General features: G+C 41.6%; 1 protein-coding gene across 11 annotated transcripts in view; it reads left to right on the top strand.

Moving 5' to 3' along the window:
* IKZF2 (IKAROS family zinc finger 2) overlaps positions 1–17,786 on the top strand; it is a 178,987-nt gene that overhangs the window by 97,666 nt on the left and 63,535 nt on the right. For 6 of the 11 annotated variants that reach the window (XM_078680585.1, XM_078680586.1, XM_078680584.1 and 3 more), the window contains one exon: positions 11,212–11,478. In XM_078680585.1, the coding sequence (XP_078536711.1) occupies positions 11,212–11,478 (267 nt within the window). The remainder of the gene's footprint in view (positions 1–11,211; positions 11,479–17,786) is intronic. The other 5 variants (XM_078680588.1, XM_078680594.1, XM_078680595.1 and 2 more) reach the window with 1 other exon arrangement.

The raw sequence follows: 17,786 nt of genomic DNA, 5'->3' as shown, positions 1-17,786 counted from the left end.
TCCTGATCTCACAACAAACAATAGGTCAGTTCTGATCGGCGCAACAGCATTGATTTGCATGTTCTTATCAAATACAGCATTTGAAATTCACTTCCAAAGACCCTGGACTAGATTGGCACCACTTTGTAGAGCAAGACTTACAGCAAGTAAAGTCCAGGTGCTGAGTTGAAGATGAAAAGTGAAGTCTTTGATATCATTAAGACTTTAACAACAGGAGGCAAGGCAACACGACCTTGGAGAGTACTTAGGTTCTGGGATGTGGAGATGCAGGTCCAGTCCTTCTCACTCCCAGGCAAGTAGCAGCAGGCTAACCCAGCAAAGCAGTTCAGTGCAGTGGCAGTCCCTCTTGGCAGCACAGCATTCCCTCTTCCTGTTAGAATGTCCTCAGAACCAGGAGTGTTCTGATTTGGTGTTCATAGTCCCAGTACTTATACCCACTTGTGCCTTTGAAGTGGGTGGGACTTCAAAAAAGGGTCTTTGAAGTACACAGAAGCCCTTTCTTACCAGCCCTGACTCCAAACTAGCTGTAGGGGGTAATCAGCCCTTTGTGGGGGGCAGAATTTCACCTATCCAGGTTTAAGTGACAGCTCGTCCCTCCCTTCCTGCCCAGGAATAGTTATCAGATCAGAATGCAGATGAGTTCTCAGACACATCTAACCCTCTTGTGTTTGTGGCTGTCCAAAGGGAATACACAAAGTGTAGCGGTCACCCCCCCCATAAATATGTTTTGGAGACAGGCTTCAGGAGCACAGAGCTGCAAGAGCAGAGAAATGACCACTTTCTAAAAGTGGTATTTCTAAAATAGTAATGTCAAATCCAACTTTACCAGTAAAGATGATTTGTAAATTTTATTCCAGAGATATAAAACATGAGACAGCTGCTCATTTCTAATCAGGAATTACAGCTTAAAAGTGTATTAAGGAATTCGAATATTAGCCTATGAAAGGAGTATGCCTCACAGTAGTGAAAACAAATGTAGGTGTTTTTCACTACCAGGACACGCAAAACCTAAGAGTACATGTCCTATCTTTTATTTGCACAGCACCCTGCCCAATGGGCTACCTAGGGCTTACTTTAGGGGTAACATGTGTAATAAAAGGGGAGTTTAAGGATGGATAAAGGACTTTAAATACCAAGTCAAAGTGGCAGTAAAACTGCACTCACAGTCACCGCAGTGACAGGCCTGAGGCATGTTTACATGGCTACCTGGCTGCCTGTGTGGTTATCCCAATCAAATTTACAAGTCACATATCATTTACAGGCCCTGGGTATATGGTATACCAATTAACAAGGACCTACCACTATATTAAATATGCCAAACAGGATAAACCAATGATACCATGTTTAGGTGAGAAAGCACATACACAATAGCACTGGTCAGCAGTGGTAAACTGTTCAAAGTTCTAAGGCTAACAATAGGAGGCCAGAAAAAAGAGGAGGAGGAAGGCATGACTATAGCCACATTCCTTGTCTCAGAAGGAATTTGTTTGAAAAAATTGGAAAAGCTCATCTAATTAAAGTGACATCCTGTGGGATATCATTCTGTCCCTCTAATGATGGTGGAGAAGCATTGAATTGGTTAGCATGAGTTTTAGAAGTGATTTGTTTCTTGGAAGGGATATTCAATAAAAAAATATATTATTTAAAATGCAGAATGGACTTTCATGGTCATTAGGTGGTTAAGAAGTTGCAAATTTTAATTATTTTTAAATGCAGAGGTTGCTTGTGACTGATGACATTACAGAGAACATAAAACATGTTGGTGAGATGGGTTTATCTGATTATTTTAAGAGGATGTTGCCATTGACTAAAAACAGTAGATTATGACACCCATCCTCTATTTCTCAATTAAACAGAAATTCATGGTAGAAACCGTTGCATAGAATATTCTGGAGCAACGCACCAAAACGTTTTTACTACAGAAATGGATGATAAAACGTTTGCAATTCCAATCCGTGAAAGCCTGTTCCTCTTTTTACACGAGTTCTAGCTCTATGGCAAGTAAGATCTCATGTTGGTGGTGATAATATCTGCTCTCAGCTTAATCTTCTTGGAGTTTCAGGTAGGTTTGTGCTTGGTCATGACCTCAATAGATAGTGTCATTGCGTTTGAGGAACATTAAAATAACAAGGATACCAGCATATATTTATAGTCTGAGCAAGGACATGACTAATTTTCAAAAACTCAATGACATTTGTCAAGTATGTACATTTCAACAAAATGTATTAGTTCCCACAGTTCAATTGATGCTTAACTCACAGCTGCTAGTGGGCTTCACATCTGATTCTGCATCAAGGAAAGAATAGTCAGCCCCCAACAGTGGCCTCAGCAATGACATGCGTGTTTGCCACGAGAAACCTTAAACATTGACGTAGCAGGGTGTTAAATGTATCATTATTTAAAAATGATGATGTTTAGTGTCAAAAAATAAAAAATAAACATTTAAAATAAAAAAAAAGCAGGGGGTAGCAACATATACAATTTCCAAGTACCAGAAAAATACACCTTTACTAGAATATTGAGTATGGAACATCAAGATTTCTTAATATCGTAGGTAAATATTGACAGCCACATTTCAAAAGGTAAGTGCATATAGGGAAGTATAAATTTGCTATTCTTAACTTCACATCTACATACCTTGAATATATCATCAAGTTACATATATGTTAGGTGTAGAAAATGTATGCATACTTACCTTTCGATATTTTTGTCACAGATATTTTGGTTAGGTTTTGGATATAAAAGGTATAACAATATTCTCTCATACTGAATTCATTGCTAAAGCTGTACTATACACTTCATCCCATGGTTTGTGACTTTTAGGTCTCACCTGCTAGATAGCTCATATGGTGTCTGTTGCAAGACATATTGTTAGCTTACTGTGAATGTAGAGCCCATGGATTGCTTACCATTGGTTGGTTTCATTGTCACTCTCATTTGCCTGCTTCCTTTTGATATGCCTTTGTGGGCTATCCTTCCCCTTCCTGTTTTTTTCCCTCCCTGAAACATGGTGTTCATGCACTTCTCTCTTTTTCAGGCAGTACTTTTTTCTTTTTGTTTAAACAGTCCATAATAGTGTATGTGTTTTTCAGCTCTCTCCCTAGTGCGCTTATATTCCCCTCTCCCCACTGCATTCTCTCACCCACATTGCTCATCTATGCCCCCCGGTGATGCTCTCGCCCTCATGTGCGCCCCTCGTGCTGCATTCTTCCCTCTGTGTTTCTCTTCCTTCCCAGCTCCACATTGCTCTCTTATTTGCTTTTCTCGCTGCCCTCCCTGCTCAAGGTTGCTCTCCCCTTCCCCGGTTTTCTCCCCTACCTCTGTTTTGCTTCTTCCTCCCTGCATTACTTCAGACCCCACCAGCCCTGCCTTATTTCTACACCCTCCCACCCATGTTGCTTTCCCCTCCGCCCACTTTTGTATGTTTTTTTATCTTTTCTTTAGCAATCCAAGTTGTATTGCCAAAAAAAGGTAAAAAAAAAAGTGGCTGTACTATTTGGTAGGCAAATGATAGGCTTTTTCTTGTTACTTGGCCATGCTGCACAGCATCAGGGAAGTTCTAAAGCATTGCCTAAAGGTATTGGCAAGGCCAATAGGTCCCAAAGGCAAGACCTATTGGCTTTGCCAATGCATGCTAATGTCTTTGTGCTCGGGGATGTTTTTTTTTTAAACAAGTTGGGTGACTCTAGATAGAGACCCACAAATGAAATGTTAATCTTTTCACTAATGACGGAAGCAATGATATTTTGACTTGACTCTTACTGAAGTATCGTTAAACCTTTAATGCATGTATTCCCTTTTTGCAGAAGGCGGCATTGATTATTTGAGGACATTTAAGTGGGATAACTAAATACAGACGGTCAAGAAATCCATCTTTTGTGTGTGCTTATTTTGCTGAAAATTGCAGAAAGGTTTCAGCGCTTATTAAACACATTGGCTCGTTCGTTTAAGGGCAGTCCTGTAAGGGGCATTATTATCAAGAAAGGGCGATACATTATCGCCGCTTTTATCGGCAGGAAACTGCAGCTAAAGCGGCGATAATGGGCTTGATAATATGCCATTGTGAATTCCCATAGAAGCCCAAGTTAACACCAGAACCTGGGCTTCTATGGGAATTCACAAAGGCATATTATCAAGCCCATTATCGCCGCTTTAGCTGCAGTTTCCTGCCGATAAAACGGCGATAATGTATCGCCCTTTCTTGATAATATGGCCCATAGTTTTAACTGACTGGGTGCCTTCTGCTGACAACTGTGAGACAATTCTATAAACCATTGGAGTTTCATTTCATTATTTATTAGGTCCTACAAAAAAGAACTACTGTAAGTTCCATTGTGAATTTCCATTCACAGATTTGCCTGCATGTATTTCACTGCTGTCCCCAAGTTGCATCGATACGTTCGACTAAACGGCTTACTTAGTTTAGATTAGGTATTTTTCTATATATTTCCTGATGAACACCAAAGACCCGGTTGGGCTATGAGACAAGAAACACGTCGACCAAAAATGTATTATTTTGAACTTATGGGATGAATAGGTCCTGCTAGTCCTCCACTCTCTCTTTGTTATCTTAGCCTGGATTCAACCAATTTTAAATGGAGAAGTGTATTGGTTATGAATAGACAATTTAGGATGTTTCACCAAATCTAAAAAATCCTTACTCCTGCCACTTTCATATGTGTTATATTTTATTAGTCTTTCTGGTAACTGAAGATTAAAACAAAAAATGTAGCCCAATAGAGAGCTCCAAATGGAGCTCTATGGGTACTGAACAGGGCCGGACTGAGAACAGAACCCGGCCCTGGAAAACTGCTCAGCTGACCCACTCTGGGGTCAGGGGGACTGCAGCTGAGCAGTTTGCGGCTGCCGGTTTCGGCCGATTTTGTCACCGGGGGCCGACATTGCCGACCCCGGTACAAAAACGGCCCCCCAGGGACCCAAAACCGGCCCCCACCCTAGCGGCCTCCCGGGGAAATGCCCGGTGCCCGCTATGGCCAGTCCGGCCCTGGTACTGAACCACCCCACTCAACATGGATCATGACTCGATGATGAAGCATCACACCTTGACGGTTAAGTGGCTACACATTATGCTAAAAATGATCCCTGGGCCTAATGAGGTAAATCATTATAGGGCTACTTGTAGCTCCATAAACTATATTGCTTTCCAGAAAATCACCCCTTGTTATTTAGACTTATGATTTGGGAGGAAGTGCAAAAAGCCAACTCAATCCTGTCTTTCCCTTGTACATTGATAGTTGTAATTTTAAGAGTGCCCTACTGTGACCTGGTCTCTTTGTAGGATGAGGCAATCTGATTTTGGAAGTGCAGTGGGCCAGTCACATTTGTGAGCTATAATACCAATGTATTCTACAAACATTGCATACATTCTTCAAACAAAACTTCAATCTGTCTCTTAATTTATTTATTTATTTATTTATGAGTTTGTATAGCGCTTGAATCACTCCGACAGGAGTATCTCTGCGCTTTTTTTACCATAAATCAGCAACACATTGACAATGAGGAGATGAGCTAGACTTCATTTTTAAAAAGAGCTGTTTTTAAAAGTTTGCGGAATGTCAGGTGTTCTTTACATTGTCTTAAGGCCAGAGGTAACTTGTTCCACAGCTTAGGGCCAGTAGCGGACAAGGCTCTGCCTCCGTGTCTTACTTTTTTTATGTAGGGGACCACAAGAAGGAGATTGTTACTAGATCTAAGAGATCGTACTGGAGCATAAGGAATGAATTTCCGTTCCAGATAAATTGGTCCCTGTGAATTCAGACATTTGTGGATCAGGCATTAAATGATTGAACTCATCAACAACGTGTAGTGGAAGCACTGCTGAAACAAAACAAGGATTCTAAAAAGAAAAGAAAATTAAACTATGAACAATATATGATGTTAGTAATTAGCAACTTGCCAAAATAATATCATCTCTAAATCATAAGGTGTCAGATTATGATTTTATCTACAAAAATCCTCCGTGAATTTAGCCCTTACATTTGTGGCTAAATCATATGTTCATAGAATGGGAGTCGAGCTGACACACCGGCAGTGATATTTATTCATAATATGATTGTTTGCTGTGGGTTACATTTAGGATCAGACTGGCAACCGAAAACAGCCCTGACAAACTGCTCGGCCTGACCCCGGCGGAGGAAGGGGGTGAGTCTGAGCTGTGTGCTATAGCCAGTTTCGACCAATTTTGTTACAGGGTACCGATAATGCCGCCCCCCCTGTAGCGAAAACGCGCCCCCCAGGGGCCCACAACCTGGTGGCCCAATAGGGAAACGCCCTGTGCCCTCTATGGCCAGTCCGACTCTTGTTGTATTGCGGATTCATAAGCCTGGAGCCAAGCTGGCGTGTGTACTGCTGTGGCTAGTTTGTAGTATACTGTCAATTTTAAATTGGGAGGTTGAAATAAGAGGGGCCGTATGACAGGGAGACAGGGCTTACTATCCTGACTTTTTTTTATCATGTCTCAATTTCAGCTGCAGCACCACTACTGCAGGAGACCCCCACCCCGAATTCCAGTGATATATTATTCCTGTCAGTGCCGTGGAGAAGCATGCACAAAGTCTGGGAATGTGAGAACAGTCCTCCTTTTATTTCCATTCGTTGTGATTTGTGGAAATAAAAAGGGCTGCCAATATCCTGGAAGGTTGAGATCCCAGTATTGGTTGTCCTTCTTCTTTTTCCTGTACTTTAATGGACATAAAAGTGTGACTGAACTGCTGTCTATTGTTCTTGTAAATTAGGACAGCTGAAGACTGGAACCAGAACAGGGAGACTCGGGGAAGTGGCAAAGAGGTCTACTGTCAGGGTCAGGATAATAAGTACGTTGCATATATATGTGTGTGTGCGTGTGTGTGTGTCGCTCTGACACAATTTCTATTGGGCTGTACAGTATATTCAGGTCAACTGGGGGTCACGTTAAAATATAGACTCTGGGGATTAGGCTAAAACACAGGACCTGATTACAAGTTCATGGCTAAATTCTGATACCTGTGCAAACGTGACTTTTTACAGGGGTTGGGCTATTGAGTTGTATGATAATTATTACACCCTCAGTATTTTCCCTTGCTGGGTTTTGGCAGGCTGAAACCTGCTGAAATTGATTGGTGGATAACGCCCTGAAGATAGGCAAAATGTTTTCAATTTGGCAGTGTTTTAAATACTGCTTCTCTGTGTTATTCCCCATTTCAATTTGAAAATTCAGAATTGAAGGTATTTACCAGAGGCAGTAAATTTACTATGTGTAGCTAATACCCCACCCCATCCACACAACTGGAATCAGGTCCGAACATTGTACTGTATTTCAGATTTAGCGAGATGGTGTCAGGCTGAGAGGTTTCTACTTACCAGAACTGTGCTGGACATACAGCGGCATGGCACCTTGGTTGACATACAGGCAAGTAGGCGCATTTAGATAATTTTCGAACCTGGGATCTGGTGTGACCTGCTAGTTATGAGTATGAGTACTGACAAGACAAACTCAGCTTTTCTTCTTTCCTAAGCCAATACAGTAAGTACCATTAAAATTGATAATAATAATTTCCAAAGCCAGTAACTGGAGTTGCATTTAATACAGAAAAATTAACATCTGTAATTGGCAAAGCTTAGAAATGATAGCTGTTCTATTAAGCACTATATAAAACACCGTAATGTGTGTATTGCAGTACAGTGTGCCCAGGCCTGCACTCTACCATCTGCAGATGGATGGTTCAGTGAACTCCAATCATTTCAAGAGCAGGGTGTAGGCTGGCACCAAGCTTGTGCACATTCCCTTCTGTAGCAGACTTCCCCCGCTCCCACCTGGCAGGTCCCCTGTGGCTTGCAGCTCAGCGCTCACTCCCACAGGGAGACCTGCACACAACAAGCCCTGACGGCAGCTTCTAAAAGTGGCTTTGGCAGGGGCCATGTGAGCCTGGATTCACAATCGCTCGTCAATAGAATGGAATACTGGTGCCCAGATTGCTATGACTGCTGAGGATGCAATATTGTCCCTCTCGGAGCAACTGATCCTGACCTTTACAAAGAAGCTGAGGCACAAGGTGAAAACAATGATTTGGCATCATTAGTTATAAAATATGGTCAAGTAGAAAAAAACAAGATTAAAAACCTGGGCCCAGATTTATTAAGGTTTTGCGTCACCCTGCATCCCCCTTGCATGGCGCAACCTAGAATGAAATTTACCCCATTGCACGAACCTGAAGGGCTTGATAAATACACTGTGTAATACACTAAACTCGAGGTTTGCAAAGTTTCTGCCATCCACATAATTGCATAGTTTTCACTCAAATTGGGAATATTTTCTCACAAGTACTAATGTTTCCTTCCAAGTGTTAATTGAAGCTGAACACCTGTGTTTCCTTTTCTCCTGTGGCAACAGTTTTCCACTCACCTTGAAACAATGTTGCCTCTTTATTCTTGAAGTAACCTAACAGGGCTGGGACAGTCCCAATTTTAATATTAAAGTCTACATGCAGAATACTTCACAACCTACACGCAGTAATTCTCGCGTTTGAGGGCAATATTTGAAAGTCGTGTGAGAAAAATGCCACAACTTTGCACAACTGTAATCGAACTAGAGATCAGAACCTAACCACCAGTAGATGAGAACACCCATGAAAAGTGAACTTAGCAACCTAGCTTTTGTTTAATTTTAGAGAAACTTTTCCTGAATCTTAATAAACATTGTCATATATTTCACATGGAGTTGTGAAGAAAGACTCATCAAATATCCCAGTTTCATGGAGATGTACAGTATTCGGCAGCATTATTTTTCTATAGCAGCAAATCATTTATATTTATCTAAGAAAACCTATGTTCTTCCTTCAGCACATTTGTAATGGACTGGATGGGCTGAGGATTCCTCAGCTTATCCTTCTCTTAAAGCATCTCTTTAGCCCACTGAGAAATTCGCAGCTGGGCAGCATGGCCACTCCTTCCATGCGCATTGCGTGGACTCACCGGAGCACCCAGAACCCAGTTGTAGGTGGATTTGCTAAATGGCTAGATTAATAGGATTGTCATCCAAGCAGACCTGGAGTTACTGGCAGTGATTCCTGAAGCCCGTCTGATGTTGTGTCTTCTGGTGATGCCCGTAGGAATGAACCGGCAAGTGGACAGCCCAGAGTGTCACAAGAGAGATGTAGACATGCAGAACCCTTCTTCCTACTGCTACCCAGGAGAAAAGCTAGAGCAGCGACCGTAGACCCTGCATATGTGTAAGCCCCAGGAGTGACAGACACATGTACAGAAAACATGTACTCAGGTTTCCAACACAACTTAAAAACCTCAGGCTATATGCAATACACACAGGCCCTGCTGAAGACCTTTTGTACTGTGCAAAAGTCAATGTGTAATAAAAAGATATTAATATTTTTGGTGCTAGAGGTAATGAACACACCTTTATGGAGAGACCTGCAGTATCTCTTCGGCACACTATGATAGCTAACCATATTAAGCATTTAAGCATAATGTATTGCAATACTGAACAGCATTTCTATTAAGTCTGTGTAATTCACATCAATGATTTACAGTTGAATGGAGTTTAGTTAAACGGTGCAACATTTCAATCATCCAAAGGCCTCTTTTTCACAAACTCTTAGACAAATGATGACAGCTATTACATAACCCCACAATTTCATTGATCTCTTTTCCACCTTATCTCAACAACATAGCATACAGTGGGTACCATGCAAAGAGACTATGGGGTATATTAGCACGGGCAATATCGCCGATTTAGCAGAACTTTTTCCCGCTAAAGTGGCGATATTTTTATCGCCCTATTAGCAAGCTGTCGCTAACAGCAGTTAGCGACAGCGACCGGTTTGGGGCCCGCTTTGCATGTCAGCGATATTTATCGCTAATGACATGCAAAGTGGGCGTACCCAAACTTTTAGCGACTGAAAACAGTCGCTATCACAGCTATCGCCTATTAGCATGGCAGGTGAAGCGGTAAAACAATTGTGCTAAGCGTGATTATCGCTAGAATCTTACGCCTGCTAAAAAGTTGACTTACCTGTATAGTCAATGGGAGGTGGATTATCACATGAAGCCCACATTGGCGTTATGCAAGAATATCGCTGGATTTCCAGCGATATTATCGCATTGAGCCGCTAACGCCGGATATTTTATCGCATTGGAGATAAACGTTGCTAATAGCACGTTCTCCCTGCGATAATATCCGACAATAGGCAGCGATAAAGGAAAATGCGCTAAGCGCATTTAGTGATGAATATCGCTACTCCTTGCTAACATGCCCCTACGTCCATCTCTAACAAGCTGCAACTGGATTAACTCATTGTGAAGTTATGGCGCGTGGCATTCACTGTGCTCATTCAATTAATAACACCCATCCTTTTCCCTCATCACAATACTACAAGGAGATACGACCAGAGAAAGGGTTTTGAGTGGGTGATGTGTGCACAATCCCACAGAATGTCTGCTTTCTTGTACACATAGTAAGGACGAGGAGTACAGTGAAATGTAATGGCTCAGCCTATCATGAGGAGCATGCCAAAAAGTAACTGAAACACTACTCAGGTGTTTTGTATCTTCACTGGTAAAAGTGCTGCCCATGCTACAACTCCCTGTTACTGGATTTGCTGCACGGTGCGACTTTACAACCCAAGCATGGTGATGCAACGCCATCGAAGAAAAATAGCTTTGTCTAACAGGAATCTCCACATGTGTATGAGGCCACATTAACATGATAGGCATCTAAGGTGCATGTGAAATAGTACTGTTTAAATGCATGTCTTATGGGGATGATAGGGTGTTTGGCAATGTATACACCTGTTAGGGTTCTCCCAGCACTATTTTGCACCGTCAGCATTTTGCTCGTAGAGCTCTTGACTAGTACCATATCAGGGGGAAATGTCTTGGCTTTTGCTCTCTTACCTGTTCACATCAGAATTACATGTGAATCGTGTAAAGAGATGTGAGCTAACAAATATATGGACAAACTCACCCCGCACTTCACACAGGAACCAGAGACATACCGCAGGTTATATGGTGCCTTCGTGATGTGCTTTAATGTAGCAATGTCTATGCTGTTTACACAATTTTAATAATTGTTTCTGACCTGAGTAATATGTTCTTATTGCCTTAGCATACAATACAGTTTGACTATGATGCAGATGACATGTCAATAATTGCAAAACAACAGGTAACAGTAAGTTGTGTACATTTTTTCTTCTTATACAGCAAATTCTGTGAAACTGGAAATCCAAAGTGACGAGGAGCTGGACAGAAAGCCGCTGAGCCATGATGGTGGGATCCAGAATCACGACGAGGGCAGCAGCCCTGAAGAGCACCTCTCGGAGAGCAACGGCTTGGCCGAAGGCAGAGACAGCCAGGAGCTGTCTTTGGAAGGAGGAATCCGGCTTCCGAATGGTAAACTGAAATGTGACGTCTGTGGCATGGTTTGCATTGGCCCCAATGTGCTTATGGTTCATAAACGGAGCCACACTGGTAAGCAGCCGCAAACAGAACCTCTGACTGCCTTTAGAATCTGGTGTTAATATTACCTGATACTGTTCTCTTGTCATCTGCGTTTCTTATAGTGTTGGCAATGTCGTTAAGGCAGTGAGCCAGACAGGCTATTCAAGATAAAAAGGAGGCAGCCATTAGTTTGATGCTGAGTTAAGAAAGTCATGGAAATAAACCAGAGGCAGATGATACATTTTTATATTTGCAAAGTAAAAATACACGACGAGCAGACATGAGAAGCTTTTATTTAGTAGCTTATGTATGGAGAATGTCCGAACATTAAAGCCAGAGGTCTTGAACACTGAGGCAAGGATAATCAATGAGAGAATGGTTGATCAGTAAGAAATATCACACTCTCGAGTAAACGGGAATGTTATCAGACCCAGGTTTCATCAACAGAATCATCTCCATCCTGAAAATCAAATACGTTTAACTGACTGTGGAAATGCAGGAAGGCGATAGCTATCGGGTATCTCACAAGAGTATGCCTAATTAGAGTTATCCTTCACTGCACTAGTTAACAGAAGTTGTCTGAAACTTATAGTCAGTGAAATTTCATGCCACTCCTAAATGGTCACTTAAAGGTATCTATTCCCGGGGCATCAACAGGAGCAACCCCAATTGATGAAGGATATCTTAATCAGAATAATCGCTGGTTCTGCAGCAGGTGAAAGCCCAAGCCTAAAAGGTCACTGAAGGTGATCGGTCTGGATAAAGAAGTTGAGGTGTTCTTATGATAGGTGATGTTTAAGAGCTATCTATCTTTAGAATTATCATTTGAGGATATGTTACACAGCATGTGATGGGTCATTCAACAAGGGTCACTGATAGATCATTGGATCATCATCAGAGGTCCCCCTAATATTGAATATCATATTTAGCATTGGGTACTGTTATCAGCAGACACTACCCTTACTCCAGTCAGTAACCAGTTTTACAGCTTGGACCATGCCACAGACAGAATGAAAGGCCCTGGGCCCACCCCTCTGGAAACAAGCTGGCTCAATAAAATCTCAAAATAATTTGGGAAAACTGCAACTTTCAGCCCTAACATTAGCTGTCGCTCTATCCTTGAGTGAAACACCACAATGGCTTTTGACCTGAATAAGAGTTTGGCGGACGTGTACTCCATTACAAATGTGATGGATAACTTGTCCGCCTTATTACAAGCGGAGTTATCCTAATCCTTAGAATTATTTTCTTCTATATCAAGAGGTAAAGTGGATTCTTCTTTTTAGGAATATAGTAGATGGTAAACTTAACCTTACTTTTCAGTCCTGCGTTTGCAAACTCTTAGGATGGCAGGAAAAAAATATAGAATTTATCTTACACATTGATTCAATGCAGCCAATTTTAGGATAATGTTAGGAGGTTGCAAAATTAAGCCCTATATGGTCCATAGGAATGAATGGAGTCACATTAGCTAATAGCGATTCGCAATTTCCAAATTGCTATTAGCTAATGTTAAGGAATTGCAAGTTATTTTGTGATTCCTATATGTAGGTCTTTTTGTGATTCCATAATAGCGATTCGGTAACAATCGCTATTTTAGAATTACAAAATATATGCATGATGCATGTGCCCTAAGCAACTTGGTGGATACTGTCATTTACCATTGGTGTCACGGGGATTAAGATTGTATTCCATTCCACTTGAAAAACAAAGTTGTTGCTGCTTACTTTCAAACTATCTTGTTCCTAATTCCCAAGATAATACTGCTATAACTACGAAACAAATATATTGGTGCCTGCCAATTTTGGGTACTCTGTCTTTACTTTGAAGTATTCATAAATTTATCAAGCACTGATTTCTCTCTCATAATATTTAGACACTGAAATTAGTTACATATGCTAGACTTCTTAGATACACTTATAAAGCCACACCATATATAGAGCTTACTATTCACCTTTCTCATCCATCTTAAATCACTGCTTCTACCACCATAGTTATTTGCCTTCTTGCATAGTTGAGGCAGAAAGATAAAAAGGCCAAATATCCAATGTTTACCTAATTCTTATTTAGTGGATGCCAGAATCAGTAACCCTCATGCATGACTTGACTTGACCTGAACTGGTCTTATTTTATGTCTATTGCCATGTGTTAATTTCTTTCAGTGTCAAGTTTCTTACAGGTAGGAATGTTACAATTCTATAGATCAAACCTGGCTCCATCTTGAGAAAGGCTGCTGGGAATACTATTCCCAACGTCCCTTTAAATATTAAACACTTGAATTAATGGATTTGTCAGACCCTTTTCCAGCAGAAACAAAACACAGATCAATTAAGGAATGATGGCACCCATCCCAGTCCCGATCTCACAAGGTCAGCTATTCCATTAGTCTAAAGTTTTATCAGATAGACATTGTCATTGCTGGGAAAGCAGCATTTGTTGTAAGGCCAATCTTGTTTGTTACTATTGAAAAACATTTGTATTTCACCTGAAAGGTTCACCTGGCCTGCAGGGGAGACTGAAACAGGTGCTTCCATGGCTTATTTCTTGCACAGTAAGAAAGGCCTGGTGCAAAGTCGAATGTGACAGTCAGAAATCTTAATCCTCTCACATACTGCCCTGCTCTAGGTTTGCCTGACATCAAATTGCACCTCCCACCCGAAAAGACATTATATGTGTTACAGCACATCTCATTTAAAGCCTAATGAGGTTTGTCTGTGTCACCCAATCCCGAAGGGACATACATTCTCCCACATTTTCTTCAAGGCCAACCGCATCACACACAGGACCAACATCGGTGGCAGATTTCCTCACATGGCCAAGAATCTAACTACCATAGATTATCACAGCCAGGACACCAGTAGACTGAAAATAAAAAAAGACAATAACAAGAGAAGATGGGCCTTCCCATGCTACTGTCCAAGGATGTGGAACAATATCTGCACCAAAATCAAACTGTACCAACTCCTTTGCCATTCAGAAAGGAGCTTAAGGCACACCTCTTGGCCTTATTGGCATGCTATCACTCTGCAATCCTCAAATTGGTGGTTGGCCTTATTATCACACCTATCACTTCCAGCAGAAGCTGCTCTCACTAGGGTGGTGATATTCAGACGGATAGCTGTCCTTACAGCAGTCACAGTCCAGGATTACAATTCGAATACACAGCAGAATACAACAAACAAATTTAATGTAGTACAAAAACTACCAGTCTAGTTTCCTGTTCACAAAAAACAGCTACAATGATGCATAAAATGGAACCCTACCTGAAGGTGAAAAAAACAATTGGCTAAATAATATTACTTCAAAAAGAAAGAAAGGACATTACATGCATTGTTTTGAGACCAATAGTGCTATAACCAAACGTAGCTAAACATTAGACTCCAAAGTTAATTCCTCACCTCCCAAAATCAATTGCAAGTAGGGAACATCTGTCTCATCCAAGCACAAAATATTATCAGGTAACTTAAGAGAGCCTAGCATATGAAAAGACAAGGTTAGGTAAAGTAAAAAGATGAGATGACACAACAACATAACTTGGGAGGAGACAGATTATTTCCTTGCTTCTAATTCTGGGGATGCACCAGTATTTGGCATCTGTGTCTAGTAGGTAATTTACGTAGATACCACCATCATTAAAAAGCTGCAAGGTTTTTAGAAATTCTGTGTCATTCTGCAAAATTGGTTGCAATTCTACTTAGTAACTTACCATAAATATGCTTGGTTTTTAAGCACATCTCCAGCTAGAAACGTGAGTCTTCTGCACAGCATTGTACACGGAGGAGCTAGAAAAGCAGATACTAAATCCTTTTAGATCTTCTTACAATTAGTTTGATGCGTTTATTTAACTTCTTATCAAGGAAGTTTAGAGCTCTCAGAAGATCTCTGCACTTTCTACTGCATTATTTAGGAATGCAAAATTCTGCCAACTCTTAGATTTCACAAGTCTGGCGCAGGAAGACAGCTGGCCAGAAGACCCACAGACCCGACTAATATTTAGAATGCAGACTTTCACGGAACATGTTCTGTAAAGAATAATGAATAGACACTTAATTCAATCTACAGCATGAGTAGTCACATTTGTACTGCTTAATTGATAGAGCATTGGATTTGTTCATTTATTTACTTAGAAATCATACACATTGCTGCCTGGTGCCATTTGTTTTCCACAGAATGCTGTGCATGATACAGCAGACAAGTGTGGGAGGAAGAGGGGAAGTTAGCTTGCAATGGGATGTCTTGGACAGAGTTCTTAAGTCTTTGGTCGAGTCAATGTAAATAGTGCCTTGTTCCCCAGAGTATATTGATGCAGAAAATGTCGTATTTAATCTTTGCATCAGTGGGGTTCCGATGGAGTGCAATCAAAACTGGTATAGTGAGGGAATGTTTGCAAATGTTTTAGGCCAATTCTGGCTCCCATGTTTTGTTGCCTTTGTAGCCCAACAATGAGACTTTATGGAGAAGCCAGTAAAGATGTGCTACAGTAATTCAATTGTGGCAATGGCAGCACTTTTATTTAATGTATTGTGTGGTACTGCTATTGAGGAACCCTACAGTATCAGGTCCATTAAGACAAAATGGTATTAAGTGATATTAGCCAAGACGTGTGTGTCCTTTGGGAAATTCTCTGCGCTTACCAAGCACCCAGGGCACCTCTTCTATGTCCTCTAGAATAATTGACGTAATCACAGCCGCATTCGTTTGATTTCAGTGGGGCACTAGAAGCACAGGAAATTATAATACCCAATATCACACAAACTGAGACCATGTTCATTAAAAGTGACTTTATCTCTCAGCACATTTAATCCAATTGGTATCCGTTGGCTTTATTACCCAGACCCTTTTTCCAGGTTCACACTATGATTATTTAACACCAGCTAGGATTTGCCTACATCACCATGTCATGCAATCCTTGATCACATTGTCTCGTTATGTGTCTGTCTTACTGCAGTGGCTCAGGTAATATTGCCATCAGATACTTTAGCAACTCACCAATTTGTTGAGCAGAGGTTGGGTTTACAGTCTTACTTAGTTGACCTCATATTGTCCAGTGTGCCAATAATTACCACAAAGAAAAGCAGCTTATTAATTGGGCATGACAAGCAAAGTTTGAAAACTATGGAAGAGCATTCTTGAAAACATATTTGCATAAATGTGCTGTTTGTATTTGGTATATCTTTATTGGTTAATGAGACGTATATCTTTTTGTACCTTAATTTTGTGTTTTGTTATGATAATACTTTTTTTTGTAAAGGTAGGTCTCATTTTGAACTTGTAGGACTGACCACCGAATTGAATGTATTTTCCTGTCATTTCCTTCTTTAAAGTCTATTCTGATTAATGCATCCCAGCATAAAGATGACCAATGACCCTTTTTTCCACCCAACCAGTCCATCTCTGAAGTGACTGAGGCTACTAGAAGGTTTGCTAATGGTGATTCAATAGCTGTAACACATGAGGGAAACTATAGCATGGAAACCACATTAAAGGGAATGTCAGTGAGAAATCTACCATCTACTAGTAACAGTACAATGAAGGTGAAATGTTGTGAAAAAGCAGGGATTTATTTACTTTTTTTTTAAAACCAGACATGTGGCAAAACTTTTTTATTTTTGTATTTAATCTCCCTAAAGTATACTGTCTCTGACTGTTTGGTAGGTTCCACTGCTTTACACAGCAACAAGGAAGTTGTTACGTCCCATTTATCTAGATGTGCACCAAACTTAGGGGCCCATTAGGATGTCTGGCGGATCGTCACCGCCGTGCGGGCGATGGCGATCCAACCGACATCCATACCTGCCCGCCACCCATTTCCACCTCGCCATATTACTATGGCGGGGGGACAGCGGCGGACGGAAAGACCGTCTGCCGCTTTTCCGCCCCGGTCGCCTGGCTGCCGGGGCAGAAAAGGTTTAATATGGTGGCGGTGTCACCACCAGCCATATTACCATGGGCCAAAACAGATGCCTTTCCGTGGCGACAGCATGCGGTCTTCACTTCGGGGCCCTCTGCGGGCCCCCGGAGTGAAGGAGAGGTAGAGTGGCACACGGAGGGTACCAGTGGTACCCCCCTGCATTTGCATAAACAAAGCGACAGGCACCGTGCGGTGCCTGCCGCTTTGTTTATGCACATGCATACGTGCATTTTTAGCATTGTGGCGGGCGGTGCTGAGAGCACCACCCGTCACAATGCTAAAAATGCAGGATAAGCCCGCCACAGTGGCGGGCTCATCCTAATACCCCCCACGGGACCTCCACCCTCATGGCGGGTGGTCCCGATCACCGATAGGATGGCGGGCGGACTAAGTCCGCCCGCCATCCTAATGACCCCCTTAATGAGGT

Source organism: Lissotriton helveticus, chromosome 3_1, assembly GCF_964261635.1.
Source record: "Lissotriton helveticus chromosome 3_1, aLisHel1.1, whole genome shotgun sequence".
Classification (NCBI taxonomy): domain Eukaryota; kingdom Metazoa; phylum Chordata; class Amphibia; order Caudata; family Salamandridae; genus Lissotriton; species Lissotriton helveticus.
The sequence above is the reverse complement of the archived record's forward strand: the minus strand, read 5'-3'. Positions and strand labels throughout refer to the sequence as shown.